This window comes from Lemur catta, chromosome 8 (genome assembly GCF_020740605.2).
Source record: "Lemur catta isolate mLemCat1 chromosome 8, mLemCat1.pri, whole genome shotgun sequence".
In the NCBI taxonomy this organism is placed as follows: domain Eukaryota; kingdom Metazoa; phylum Chordata; class Mammalia; order Primates; family Lemuridae; genus Lemur; species Lemur catta.
The window spans coordinates 56005498-56019667 of NC_059135.1; the positions used below are offsets into that span (position 1 = coordinate 56005498).

At 33.9% G+C, this 14170-nt stretch overlaps 1 protein-coding gene across 2 annotated transcripts in view; it reads right to left on the reverse strand.

Annotated features, from left to right (window-relative positions):
• Nucleotides 1-14170, reverse strand: part of PPIG (peptidylprolyl isomerase G) — a 45618-nt gene that overhangs the window by 29308 nt on the left and 2140 nt on the right. For both annotated transcript variants that reach the window (XM_045558737.1, XM_045558738.1), the window contains exons 2-5: nt 1607-1684; nt 1447-1521; nt 714-821; nt 56-100 (exon numbers count right to left, since the gene is read on the reverse strand). In XM_045558737.1, coding sequence (XP_045414693.1) covers nt 56-100; nt 714-821; nt 1447-1521; nt 1607-1667 — 289 coding nt within the window. In that variant the 5' untranslated portion in view covers nt 1668-1684. The remainder of the gene's footprint in view (nt 1-55; nt 101-713; nt 822-1446; nt 1522-1606; nt 1685-14170) is intronic.

The window sequence follows — 14170 nt, forward strand, 5'->3', positions numbered from 1 at the left end:
AATCAAATAGAATAAAAAAATATTAAAAACATAATTTAAACATAAACATTTTTACCTTCAAAAAATCCTCCATAAATAGATTCCCCTCCTCGTCCATTTCCTGAGAATGAAAAACACAAATTCTTAATACTCTCAACAAAGTGAGCTCTTCAGAGGTGCTACCTAAATAATATACTTCTTAAGTAGATGCTCAAATGATTCTGAATCAACAATACTCAAAGGATCATACCAAATCATAAAAGATATGGTATAAATATGACAAAGACTATTAATATACATGGAAAAAAGAATTTTCAGATGCTAAAGATGTTTATCCAGGTCTTTTAACAGGAATTAATGACTTTTTTCCAAAGTGTCTTTAAAAATACAGTTCCAAGGTTTTTACAATAAAAAAGTATAGGTAAAAATTATATTGTAGTAAGGATTACTATTCGTGATGAAATCAAACACATAACACTGATAGATTACTAAGAGATAAACACAGTGTTTTGTTTTGGTATCCAGAAGCAAATTTCTAAAATTAATTTCATGCCTCAAAGGTCAAATTATTTTTTACGTGCTTCCTTCTTTTATAAATTTCCGTGAGTACTCCTCATTGTTTGACCAAAGACTAAATGGAGTGAGAAGAAAACTAGACTAAGACTAGGGACTTGTATAACTTTGAGATCTATAATACTTAACAAAAGAATACATGATTTTTTAAAAAGTCTCACCTTCACTGAAGTCACCACCTTGAACCATAAAATCCTTGACAACTCTGTGAAATAGACAACTCTTATAATGTAATGGCTTCTGAGTTGATTTCCCTGTCCCCTTTTCACCTACAGAGAAGAAAAATTAGTATGACATTTGGTAGAAAAGAAATCAAAGATGCAGTATTAAAGCAAAATAAATGAAAACTTTTGCCCTGTAAAATATACATCTCTTTTCAAAATACTCTTCATACTAAGAAATAAAAATAATGAAAAATTAAAATTTAAAAATAAAAAGAATAAAATATACATCTCTTGATACTTTATAGACTTCCTTAAAACATAGAATTTTTCACTCCTTTCAGAATTTTTAAAAAATTTATTTAAAAACCACCCATATATTTCTGCAGAGTATAATTATATTCAGATAATATCCATTACAACCAATACTTCTAAGCATTACTTTCATGCCCTGTCAATGCTACATAATCTTCATGTTAAGAAGTTATATCCATGAAGAAATAAAGAATATAATAAATCAAAAATTAAAGCAAGCCATGCCAGGTGTGGTGGTGCATGCCTGTAATCCCAGCCACTCAAGAGGCTGAGGTGGAAGGATCACTTGAGTCCAGGTATTCAAGGCCAGTCTGGGCAACATACTGAGACACTGTCTCTTAAAAAAAAAAAAAAAAAAAAAAAATCAAGCCACAGTCAAATGGGGCTACTATTAGGAGAAATGAAAATGTGAACAAACCTGTACAAAGACAACGAAAGTTCTCACATGTTTTGGGGCACACATCTGAAAATAATTCAAAGACCACTCTTCCAGCTGAAAAAGAAGGTAGTTGGTTTAAATTTCTTTACTAATTTAAAATATTAAATACTTCTTTATAAATATTAACTAATATTCTTACCAGGCTGATTGTTAATGGCTATGTCAAAAAAACATCGAGGACGCTGAACCTTTATTCCCATGGCTCCAAGACTGCAATCTATGAGTAAAATATAGTTTCAGAGAAGCAGACTAAAACAGCAAAGATTTTTCACAAATTTCTGGAAAAATAATTCTGTGGAATTTAACTAGAAATGTAGTTTGAATTTATTTTGGTATTTATTTCTATGAGGTAAATCACGTGGATTATTAGTGTTTTCATTTTAGAGATTAGATTGCATTTTGTGAGGCAAACAGAAAAGACTTGAAAGGTAAGTCTTAACCATGATTATGTAATCAAATTTCTATTCTATAAACCAACTACAGATTACCAGCCCAAACAGAAAATTGAATGAAGTCTGTATGATTACTGAACTCAACAGATTACTTTAAAATAAGAAAAAAAAGAAAAACCAACAAAACCAAAAAAACCCCCAAAACAAACAAACAAGAAACCTAAGGACAACTGATCTAATCCCTTTGCTTCTGGAAAATGAAAATGAGAGTTCTGATTAAAACAGGAAGCTTGACTGGTCCAATGGTAAGTTATCAGAACTTACTAACATTAGTGTCACTGAAGTTGGTATCCAACCCCCCACTGCTAAATTTGAGTGGCTAAAAAAAAAAAAAAAAAGAAAGAAAAAGAAAATGTGAGGCTTTAAAAAACAGAAAAAAGAAAAACATTCAAATTCCTAAAATAACACCAAAAATAAATCATCTAGGAAGAAAAAAAACCTAGGGCATTTTAGTGACAGCACGGTATCATTAAATGGCATGTATAGTAGGTTTACATTCTGAATAAAAACACATTTTTTTTTCATACAAGGTCTCATTCTATTGTCCTGGCTAGAGTGCGGTGGTATGATCACAGCTCACTGCAACCTCAAACTCCTGGGCTTAAGCGATCCTCCTGCCTCAGCCTCCCGAGTAGCTGGGACTACAGGCATGTGCCACCATGCCCGGCTAATTTTTTCTATATATATTTTTAGTTGGCCAGATAATTTCTTTCTATTTTTAGTAGAGATGGGGTCTCGTTCTTGCTCAGGCTGGTCTCTAACTCCTGACCTCGAGCGATCCTCCCACCTCGGCCTCCCAGGGTGCTAGGATTACAGGCATGAGCCACAGTTAATTTCTTAAATACTGTGTTCTTTAAAACAAACTCCAAATTTGAAAACCAAGCAAAAGTTACGAAAACTCAAAAATAATCCCTAATTATCCATAACCTTTTAGACACAATCTTTGACGATTTTCCAAATTTCACAATTCTAAGGCACAATGTAATAACCCTATCATTCTGGGACTTGGAAATTGCAATAAATACCACTACTAATTTATGGTGTTAGGAGCCTAAGTGGGAGGAGCTACTAGGATAGTGGTTTGTTCTGTTTTTTTAATAATCTGAATGCTTATGGGTGAGTTTACTTTGGGAAAATGTTGAGCTACAATTAAGAATGTGTACTTTTTATTTGGGAGGCAAGGAGGGGAGGATTGCTTGAGGCCAGGAATTGAAGATCAGCCTGGACAACATAGCGAAACCTATCACTACAAAAAATAATAATAAAAATAAAATTAGCCATGGTGGCATGCGCTTGTAGTCCCAGCTACACGGGAGGCTGAGGCGGGAAGATCACTTAAGCCTAGGAGTTTGAAATTACAGTGAGCTGTGACTGAGCACTGCACTCCAGCCTGAGACACATAGCGAGACCCTGTCAATCAATCAATCAAACCTAAAACAAAGCTCATTCACTTACCCCCATTCCCTCAAATACTCAATAAACATTATCACTGTCCAAGTTAGCTGCTAAGGCTGAAAACTTCAGGGTCATCTTTGGTTATACTTTCCTTCATACCTCATTATCCACCCAAACCATTAGGAAGTCAATTTGGCTCTAGTTTCAAAAACTATCGCAAATGGCCGGGCATGGTGGCTTGTGCCTGTAATATCAGCTACTCAGGAGGCCTCACATGAGGCCAGGAGATTGAGACAAGCGTGGGCAACACAGCTAGAACACATCTCTACAAAAATAGGAAAAATTAGCCAGGCATGGTGGCATGTGACTGTAGTTTCAGCTACTCAGGATGCTAAGGCAGGAGAATGCTTTGAGCCCAGGAGTTTGAGGCTGCAGTGAACTATGATTGTGCCACTGTCCTCCAGCCTGGGCCATAGAGCAAGACCCCATTCTCTTTAAACAAGCAAGCAAAAAATTATGTCAAACATTCTCACTACTTTTACCATTATCATCATTTCTTATATAGACTATTACAATAACATCCTAACTGGTTTTTCTGCTTTTACTCTTAGTTCTATACAGCCTATTCTCCACAGAACAACCAGAATAGTATGATTCTTTTAAAACATGAACCTAAACCCCTTATTCCCGTCTAAAACTCTGATGTCTTACCATCCCGTTTAACTGAAATGTCTTCCTGAGCATGAATTCTAAGGCTGTAAGCCAGCACTGTCCAATAGAAATATGAGCCACATAGGTAATTTAAAATTTTCTAGTACCCACATTTTGACAAGTAAAATTAGGCTAATTTTAATAATATATTCTATTTAACTTAGTAAGTACAGGTTGAGTATCCTTGCTGGATATCCTTAAAGCCAGAAGTGTTTCAGATTCTTTTGAATTTTAGAATATTTGTATATATATGACATATCTTGGGGATGAGACCAAAGTCTAAACACTGAATTCACTTATGTTTCCTATATACCTTATACACACAGCCTGAGCCTAATTTTATACAATATTTAAATAATTTTGTACATGAAATTAAGTTGTTTGTGATTTTTTTTTTTTTTTTTTGAGACAGAGTCTTGCTCTGTTGCCTGGGCTATAGTGCCATGGTGTCAGCCTAGCTCACAGCAACCTCAAACTCCTAGGCTCAAGCAATCCTCCTGCCTTAGCGTCCCAAGTAGCTGGAACTACAGGTGCATGCCACGATACCTGGCTAATTTTTCAATTTTTTTTTTTTTTTTTTTAGTAGAGACAGGGTCTTGCTCTTGCTCAGTCTGGTCTTGATTTCCTAACCTCAATCGATCCTCCTACCTCAGCCTCCCAGATTGCTAGGATTACAGGCAAAAGCCACCACACCCAGTGAAATAAAGTTTTTATTAAGTACTTAAGTGTGAAATTTTCCACTTGTGGTGTTCAAAGAGTTTTAAATTTTGGAGCACTTTGGATTTCAGACTTTTTGATTAGGGATGCTCAACCTGTGAAGTCCAAAATATTATCATTTCCACATATAATCAACATAAAAATGTTGAGATATTTTACATTCTTTTCTTGCTAAGCCTTAGAAATCCAGTGTATATTTTATAATTACCACATATCTCAATTAATTCTAGCCACATTTTGAGTGTTCAATAAGCACATGTGGCTCATGGCTCCCATTATCTCAATCATATGGCTCTAAATATTTTAGTTACTGTTGACCTCTATGCATGTTCCTCAAGTTTCATCTCCTAACATTTCCTAATATTTCCTAACATTTTCTTCAACTTTACTTCAGCTACATTGGTATCCTATTGTTTTTCTAACATCCTAAGGCCTATTCTCTCATCATGTCCTTTACATTTGCTGTTCCCTCTACGTGGAACGCTCTTATCCCATCTTTTGATGGTTCATATCCTCACTTAATTTAAGTCACTGCTGAAGTATCACCTTCTCACAGAGGCCCATCCCTGACTAGTCTACTATATTGAAAAGAGCAGCCCCCATCCTCCAACAGTTTATATCCTCTTATTCTGCTTTAATTTTCTTCCCAACATTTATTGCTAATTGGTTTTTATTATAAATTCAAGTTTTTATATCTATCTCCTTTCACTAAAACATAAGCTCCATGATCTGACAGACCTGAATTTTCATTCTTACTCCACTCCTAATTCTCAGTGCCTCAAACAGTACTTGGCATATGGCAGGAAATCAGTATTTATTAACTGAATGAATAAATGTGAAAGGATAGGCATCCATGAGAATGCAACATTGTAATAACAAAAAATCAGAAACACTCAAAATATCTCACAATGGGAGAAAAGCTGAATAAATTGTGGCATAAGCATGCTATTTAATACTACATGGTAGCTTAAAGTCTTTATATAACACAATCCAAGAAACCTATTTTTTGTTGAAAAGCAAAAAAAACGAAAAAAAAAATGCTGGGCTCAGTAGCTCATGCCTGTAATTCCAGCACTTTGGGAGGCCAGATGGGGGGACTGGCTGAAGCCAGGAGTTCAAGACCAGCCTATGCAAACATAAACAGATCCTGTCTCTAAAAAAAAAAAAATACACATTAAAAAAAATTAGCCAGGTGTGGTAGCACACATCTGTAGTCCCAGCTACTCAGGAGGCCAAGGCAGGAGAATCACTTGAGGCCGGGAGTTGAGGCTGCAGTGAGCTAGGATGATGCCACTGTACTCTACCCAGGGTGACAGAGAGACTCTGTCTCAAAAAAAGTAAGTAAATAAATAAATAAATAATTAAAAAGGAAAAGAAAAAAAGTTGCACGTAAGTATTTAACACCCTAAAATAATAATTTCTACAGAAAGAGGTCTTGAGAATACTATACATAACAAAACTCTTAACAGCATCTCTGCAAATGGAACTGGAACTACATACAGATGGAATCAATGGGGTCTTTAGCTTTAATTATACGCACTGAATTATAGTTATAATTGAAACCGTATGATTTCAATTTTTGTAACAAATATATTTCTGTATTAGTGTTTCAACTTAAAATTAATAAAATTTTAAAATATCTGCATAGTAAAACAAAATAGGAAATACATGAAAATATTAAGAGTCTATCTCTCTAAGTGAATGGGTTATAGGTAATTTTTAGTTTTGCATTTCCCAGCTTTTCTACATCAGACTTATAAAAGAAATTCTTCAAATGAGCACATAATTTAAATTTTCAATGATATATTTTTTAAGTGTCTCACTTTCAAGAGTACTACAGGTTTAGCAACCCAAATCCAAAAACCCGAAATCCAAAATATTTTGAGTGCTGACAAGACGCTCATTGGAGGCATTTCAGATTTCCAGATTTGGGGTGCTGGTAAGTATAATGCAATATTACAAAATCCAAAAGATCCAAAACCTGAAATAGTTCAGGTCCCAAGCATTTTGGATAAGGGATACTCACCTTGTACTGCTCTTTAACATTTAAAGATCTTAGGAAATGATTTTTCTTTTCACAAAATTGTGTACCACCCCTCCCAAATGGAAACTAAGAAAAATACTGGTGAATATTTGCTTAAACTCTGGATATTAAATAACTTTTTAGATTCACTAATTATGAATAAACAGATTTGAACTCATGAAAACATTTATTGTTTTTACTTGAAAATTAAAAAGGAAACAATTTTTAACAAATATATTGATTTTCTTACTGTATAATAGTGCTTAGAAATGGGGGCACTAGGACAATTGTTCATTGAGTGGGACCATCCGATTCATTGCAGAACATTAAGCACCCCTGGCACTATTAAATATTAGTCACTCCGACAACCAAAAAACCACTTCACTGTCCCTCTGTTCCTACCACAGGGTTGATGCACCAAACAATTAAAAGCTCTAAGGCCACTGAAGAGAATATGAACAGACAATTCCCAAAAAGTGAAATAACAAAAAACATAAATGGCACTGGCAATTTTATTATGCAACTTGGCATTATAGACCAAGAACCTTGAACATATTCATATTCACTGTATCTTTTAACATTTTAGTAGTTCTATGTACTGGAAACTTTGTAAAGGCAAACATTTTAAAAGAAATAGTATTTGGGTTTTTTCAAAAAAATTTTTTTAATAACAGTGAGTTATTTAGAAACAACCTAAATGTCTAACACAAGAGTTAAGTAAATTAGTTCATATGATGGACTGCCTAGTTTTTTTATAACATGGAAAAGATATCTGTTAAATGCTAAATGAAAACAGAAAGATACTAATATATAGTTTTAAAGGATTTTAAATATTAATATTTAAAAAACATAGATAGGGACTGTCATTGTATGACTTTTTATAATAGTAAAATAAAAACCAAAACCATTATTCAGTAATAGAAATTAGTTAAATGATACCGTCATGAAATGAGATACCATCTACCCATGAGAAATCATATTTTCACATATTGAAGTTACAGAGATAACATTTTTCACCTATTGGATTGACAAAAATAAAAATATTGCTGCTGCTGGTAAAGAGGTAAAGTGATTTAATTCTTTGCCAATTTAACAACTAGTATCAGTATTACAAATGCATCAAATATCCTTTGACTCAGTAATCTCGCTTCTAGGAATTTATTCTATGCATTTGCAAAATAAAGCGTGTACCATAAGTTATTCAATGCACCATCATTTGTAGTAGTAAAATGCTGCAAACCTAAATGTTCGTAAAGGAGGGAAGGTTATAAAAATCATAGCGTATCAATACAATGTATTATACAAAGCTATAAGAAAAAATGAGGAAGCTGGAAAAATTATTTCCTAAGATCTTTAAATGTTAACTCATTTTGTCAAGTTAAAAAAAAAAAAGCAAGGTATAGGCTGGGCAAGGTGGCTCACACCTGTAATCCTAGCACTCTGGGAGGCTGAGGCAGGATTGCTTAAGGTCAGGAGTTCAAGACCAGCCTGAGCAAGAGTGAGACCCTGTCTCTACCAAAAATAGGGGGAAAAAAAAGATTAGCCAGGCATGGTGGAGCACATCTGTAATCAATCCCAGCTACTCTGGAAGCTGAAGCAGGAGGACTGATCGCTTGAGCCCAGGAGTCTGAGGTTGTGGTGAGCTGCGATGACGCCACTACACTCTACCCAGGGTGACAGAGTGAGACTCTAACAAAAAAAAAACAACAAAAAAACAAACATACACACAAGGTACACAAGTGTGTATGGTATGCTTCCTTTGTATATTTTTAAAAGAAGCAAAAGAAAAGTATTTATTCTCTAGTTTTATAAAGTCATCTGGTGGGAAAGGAAATGGGTAGCTAGCTGAGTAAGGAAGATTTTTTAACTTTGTATATGTATGATTTCAATTTTATACCACAGAAATATTAAAAATTATTACAAAAGCATACAAAACTGAAAAGATAAATGATCAAAGACTATTCATGGATGAGAGAATATTCATATCAGGTGAAAAATGCAAGTTAGTAAACAGTATTTATTAACTATTAAATTCCAATTTCACACTCAGTATGCATAGAAAATAAACAGAAGTTACACCAAAACATTAACAATAATTATATTTGGGCCATGGGTTTAAAAATGATTTCTTTTTTTTTTTGAGACAGTCTCGCTATGTTACCCTGGGTAGAGTACAGTGATCATAGCTCACCGCAATCTCAGACTCTGGGCTCAAGTGATCCTCCTGCTTCAGCCTCCCAAGTAGCTGGGACTAAAGCTACTTGCGTGCCAGGGCTAACTTTTTTCTATTTTTGGTAGAGACAGGGTTTCGCTCTTGCTCAGGCTGGTCTCAAACTCCTGACCTCAAGTCATCCTCCTGCCTTGGCCTCCCAGAGTGCCAGGATTATAGGCTTGAGTCACACCCAGCCTTTAAAGATCTTTTACGTACTTCTGTTTTCTAAATTTCTTCAATAGATACTAATTTTATAAACAAGTAAAAAATATTTTTTAGAGAAATACTAATGAGATTTTTTTTGCCTATCAATAACAAGATCTTTTAAAAGAATTCCCAATAAATGTACAAATGGAGAGAAATAGGAATTCGTAATATTACTCGTAACAGTATACAACTCCAATACTTAGCAATATTTGAAATTCTTAAGTGTTTATACTTGGAACCAGTAAAATTCAACTAGTAGGAATCTATTATAAGGAACTACCCCAAATTCACAAAGCCTTCCGGTATAAAGTTGGTTATCCTGGTGCTCTTTTTAGTAACATAATCAAAAGCAGCTCATCCCACATTACAAAAAAATGCTTAAGTTATAGTCTTTGGTTCAACAAAATACCATAGTTATTAAAGCAATGCATACAAAGATTAATAATTTGGAAAATGCTCATAATTTGTTAAAAATAATCAAGAGATAAAATAGCTTATATATAATAAAACAATTATTATAATCAAGTAAACTACTTCCAACCCTCAAGCTTGGGCAAAGGTTTACAAAAAGGAAAAAAAAAAGAATCAAAAAGAAATAATCATTATTGTGTTTGGTTGTAGGACTGGAGAGGGCTTTTGCCTCGCTACTTTCTATTTTTCTTTAACAAGTGTTTTAAAGAAAAAAATCCTAATAAAAGAAAAATGTATATACACTCTTCTAAGATTATAATGTATATATCTGTAAATGGTTGTAATATGTCTTTAGATACTATCACTCAAGGATATACTTTTCATAAATTGATTAAAATTAGTTTTCCTGAAATGACAAATCAAATATATCTTAAATTCAAGAAAGATGAAAAAGACAGCAAATTTTTTTTTTTTTTTTTTTGAGACAGTCTCCCTCTGTTGCCCTTGCTAGAGTGCCGTGGCATCAGCCTAGCTCACAGCAACCTCAAACTCCTGGGCTCAAGCGATCCTCCTGCCTCAGCCTCCCGAGTAGCTGGGACTACAGGCATGTGTCACCATGCCCGGCTAATGTTTTCTATACATATTTTTAGTTGTCCAGATAATTTCTTTCTATTTTTAGTAGAGACGGGGTCTCACTCTTGCTCAGGCTGGTCTCAAACTCCTGACCTCGAGTGATCCTCCTGCCTCGGCCTCCCAGAGTGCTAGGATTACAGGCGTGACCCACTGCAACCGGCCGAAAGACAGCAGATTATTATTAAAATATTACATAAATCCCTTGAGTATTAAATGCTCTAATATTAGTAGCTAATGAAGGACAACAGTGACACAAAAGATGGCTTCCACACTGTCTCTAACATTACTAACCAATACTAAAAGGTTACTTATTACTAATCAGAAATAGGATACAGTATTTCCTCTATAATTATGATTTTCTGGTATTACTAACTAAATAATATCTAAAGTCAGAAACGGACAAAAAAATCTTCTCATTTTTTCAAGAAAAAGTAAAGAGAAAACAATGCTGAGAGATATCAAAATTTCAGGGAAAAATTAAGCCCATGAAATTTTCAATAAAATAATTCATGAATTGCTTAAGAATACTAGAATATAATCAAAGCTTTCAGACTAGTAGTCTGAGGGTGATTTGTTTGCTGCAAATTTGTGTAGTCTGAATGAGTTGCAGCCATATGTATAAAATCCAGATTTGAATTTTTCTTGGGGGAAAAAAAATCACCATGGCTGGCACTATGCCCCATTTCTGTAGAGCAATCAGCATAGTCTGCTCCCACTAGATGACATATATATGTTCTAGTTTGACCTAGTTTCCACTACTGCCTATTAGCTGTTACCATTTATTATCTACCCGACCCCATGCACTCACCTCACCTGCCTGACCCCTTCAGAAATTTGAATACCAAATTTATTTTTTAATTAACAATTATTATAGTATTTTTCTTTTTAAATTTCATTTTGTTTTTTAAAATTTATTTTATTTTATTTCATTTATTTTTTTTGAGACAAGAGTCTTGCTCTGTTGACAAAGGTAGAGTGCAGTGGTGTCATCCTAGCTCACTGCAACTTCAAACTCCTGGGCTCAAGTGATCCTCCTGACTGTCTCCTGAGTAGCTGGGACTGCAGGCACTGTGCCACAACACTGCTAATTTTTCTACATTTAGTAGAGTCGGGGTCTCACTCTTGCTCAGACTGGTCTTGAACTCCTGGCCTCCAGCAAACCCCCTGCCTTGGTCTTCCAGAGTGCTAGGATTACAGGTGTGAGCCATGGCTCCTGGCCTTGAATACCAAATTTAATCTAGTTTTTTTCATTATGAAAATACATTTTTAGTAATTCAAGCAATAAAGTAAAAGTTTACTGAAAAAATTAGATCATACAAAAATGCACAAAATCCTAATAGTTATAGCTTTCAATATTTTATTATATTCTATTTTTTCTAAGCAGATGATTACAATATGTTGTTTTTAATGTCTATCAACAATACAGTCACTTTTGTACCTCAATAATAAAGTAATAAAATTTTAAAATATCACAAAATGCTAAGGTTTATAAACTTATCCAACAAATACATTTTATAAAAAAAAAATCATCAAGAGGTAACCAGTTCATGTCTAAAAAGTTTAATCTTGTAGTTTCATGCATAGAATAATTTCCATATTTATCCTAAATCATGACTAAAGGATGCCATGAAAAAGAGAACAATGAAATAGGCAACTAATTATTAAAATATATAGTAAAGGATATGGTGTTTGTAATAAGGCAATAAGTAATACAGTGAGTTTTTATTATATTCAAAAAGTTACTTGGAAGTTTCATACAGTATGAGACAGTCAGAATAGCATTGAGTCTCCAGTCTTGAAAAAGCAGACAGTAAATTCTTTTAACTATTAAGATGCTGAGCAACTCTCAGCCCCTTCCAATTTCCCTGGCCAATTCCTGCATGTCCTCTAAGATTCAACTTAGCCAGAGTTCACTCTCTGGGAACTTTACACTGACTCTCTAAGGTTAAACAATTCTCCCTGGTTGAATCTTATTCTCATTATCCCATAAATTTGTTTTTAAATGCCATGAATTTGAAACCTCTATAACTTCAACACCAAGTACAGTGACTACTTTATCAAACAGGAAGAATGCTAGTCAACGGAGGCATCAGCAGAAATAGACTCTTCTATTATAACCCAGTGCCTTTCCCCTTAAATGTACTGCTTCCCACGTGGGTTATTGCTAATATTTATCTGTAGTCAGTAAATTCTCCCAGAGCCTATCAGTAATCATCCTCTTAGCCTAATCCACAACTGAAACAGAACCCATTTCCTAGATCTGTCTACTGGGGCTGCATTCCATTAAAAAAGTGTTCCCACACCGCCCCTTTTTAAACAGAATCCACTTCTTCAAGACCAGGAAACAAAGAAAGGGTGTTCTCATCTGCTAAGTTTAATGAAACAGGAGATATTTTTTACTCAAGATTTCTACCTCTAAGTGCAATCATGTAAGTTTAATTAATTAAAACTATACCAGATCTTTAAGATTACTTTCAAAGAAAGCAATTTAATATTCATACCAGCCACTTTAGCCCACTCCTAATGTAGTTCACATTGATCAAATGAGAAATGAAAGTCCACTTGCTTCTTCAAAAACATTTGTATACATTTATGAATGCCAAGTTGCTAAAGAATTAAGTTAAAACAAGGTAAAATTCTGAGGTGAGTGTCAGGAAAGGCAACTATGCTCTTCCATATAGCACCCATTCTCTTGGTGTTTCTGACAAACATAAACCACTGCTGCACTGGTAGCAGCATTAATAACAGTGTATAGGCACTTCTGAAATTCTTAAATCTTTTAAGAAAACTTAGAAAGAGATAATCTGTAATGTTGCCAAATTCAGCGTTTTTTAATTTCAAATTCTGTGTAAAATAAGGATATTATGCACTCTTTACATATACAATGTGAGAGATATAAAAATAATATACCTATATCAGTACCAAACCACAGAGGCAAACACTAACTGGGAAATCTCTGCTAAAACCCTTAATGTTGTACCTGCAATTATCTAAGTTCTTATAATCATAAATTTGACCCCACTGTCTTCAGAGATATACTCAAAACCATTCTACCCCCGTTATTCAATCCAGTAATTCCTACATAAAGAAATTAAAGACTTTCGGGGTTTGAAGGAACCTTAAAAGATAATCTGATCCAAAATTCTGATTTTATAGATTAAGAACAACAGGATGAAAACTGAAATGACTGGCTCAAATTCACAAATGGAAAAAAATAAAAGTTCTGGTTTAGTACTCTCTACAAGTTCACTGTAAAAACTAGTTTACTCACAAATATTTCAGATAATGGCGTATTCAATTTTACTTTCCACCATATGACCATAATGCAATGGTTTAATTATGAATAAACCTTCAGCTAAAGTGTACAATTAACAATGCCCTAATATATAAACAAAATTACTTCATTCATTTAAAAAATGAGTTAAGGAATCATTCATGTTTTTAAATTATCATTTTAATGTCCAAGAATGATGTTTACATTTATTAGTAAGAACTATATGATCAAATATCAAAAAGAGGTTTGTGATCACTTTAAGCCACCACTCTAATGCAAAGTACAAAAGTTTTTCTGTCTGGCACTAAAAGCGCAAAGTCCCAGTTACAGCAGTTTTCTCTGAATATTTATAATACTGCCCATAGTAAATTTCAAGATGCAAGTTTTGCCCTACAGAAATAAAAATATACCAAGTTCTTACGGCAACCATATATGCATTAAACTAGGGCAAAATCACTGAAACTGAAGCAAAATGAAAATTGAAGTTTAGTGCTAATATTAAAAGAAAAACAAAAAAAGCAAGCAACACCACAATGTGGCAGAAAGACTTGGAACAAACTCTTCAAATCACTTGAATTATCTCTGGATTCCTACTACATATGACCTATTAGTACATTAGGATACTGAAAATAAGCAGTTATAATTTTGTTGAAATACTCTATTTGTAA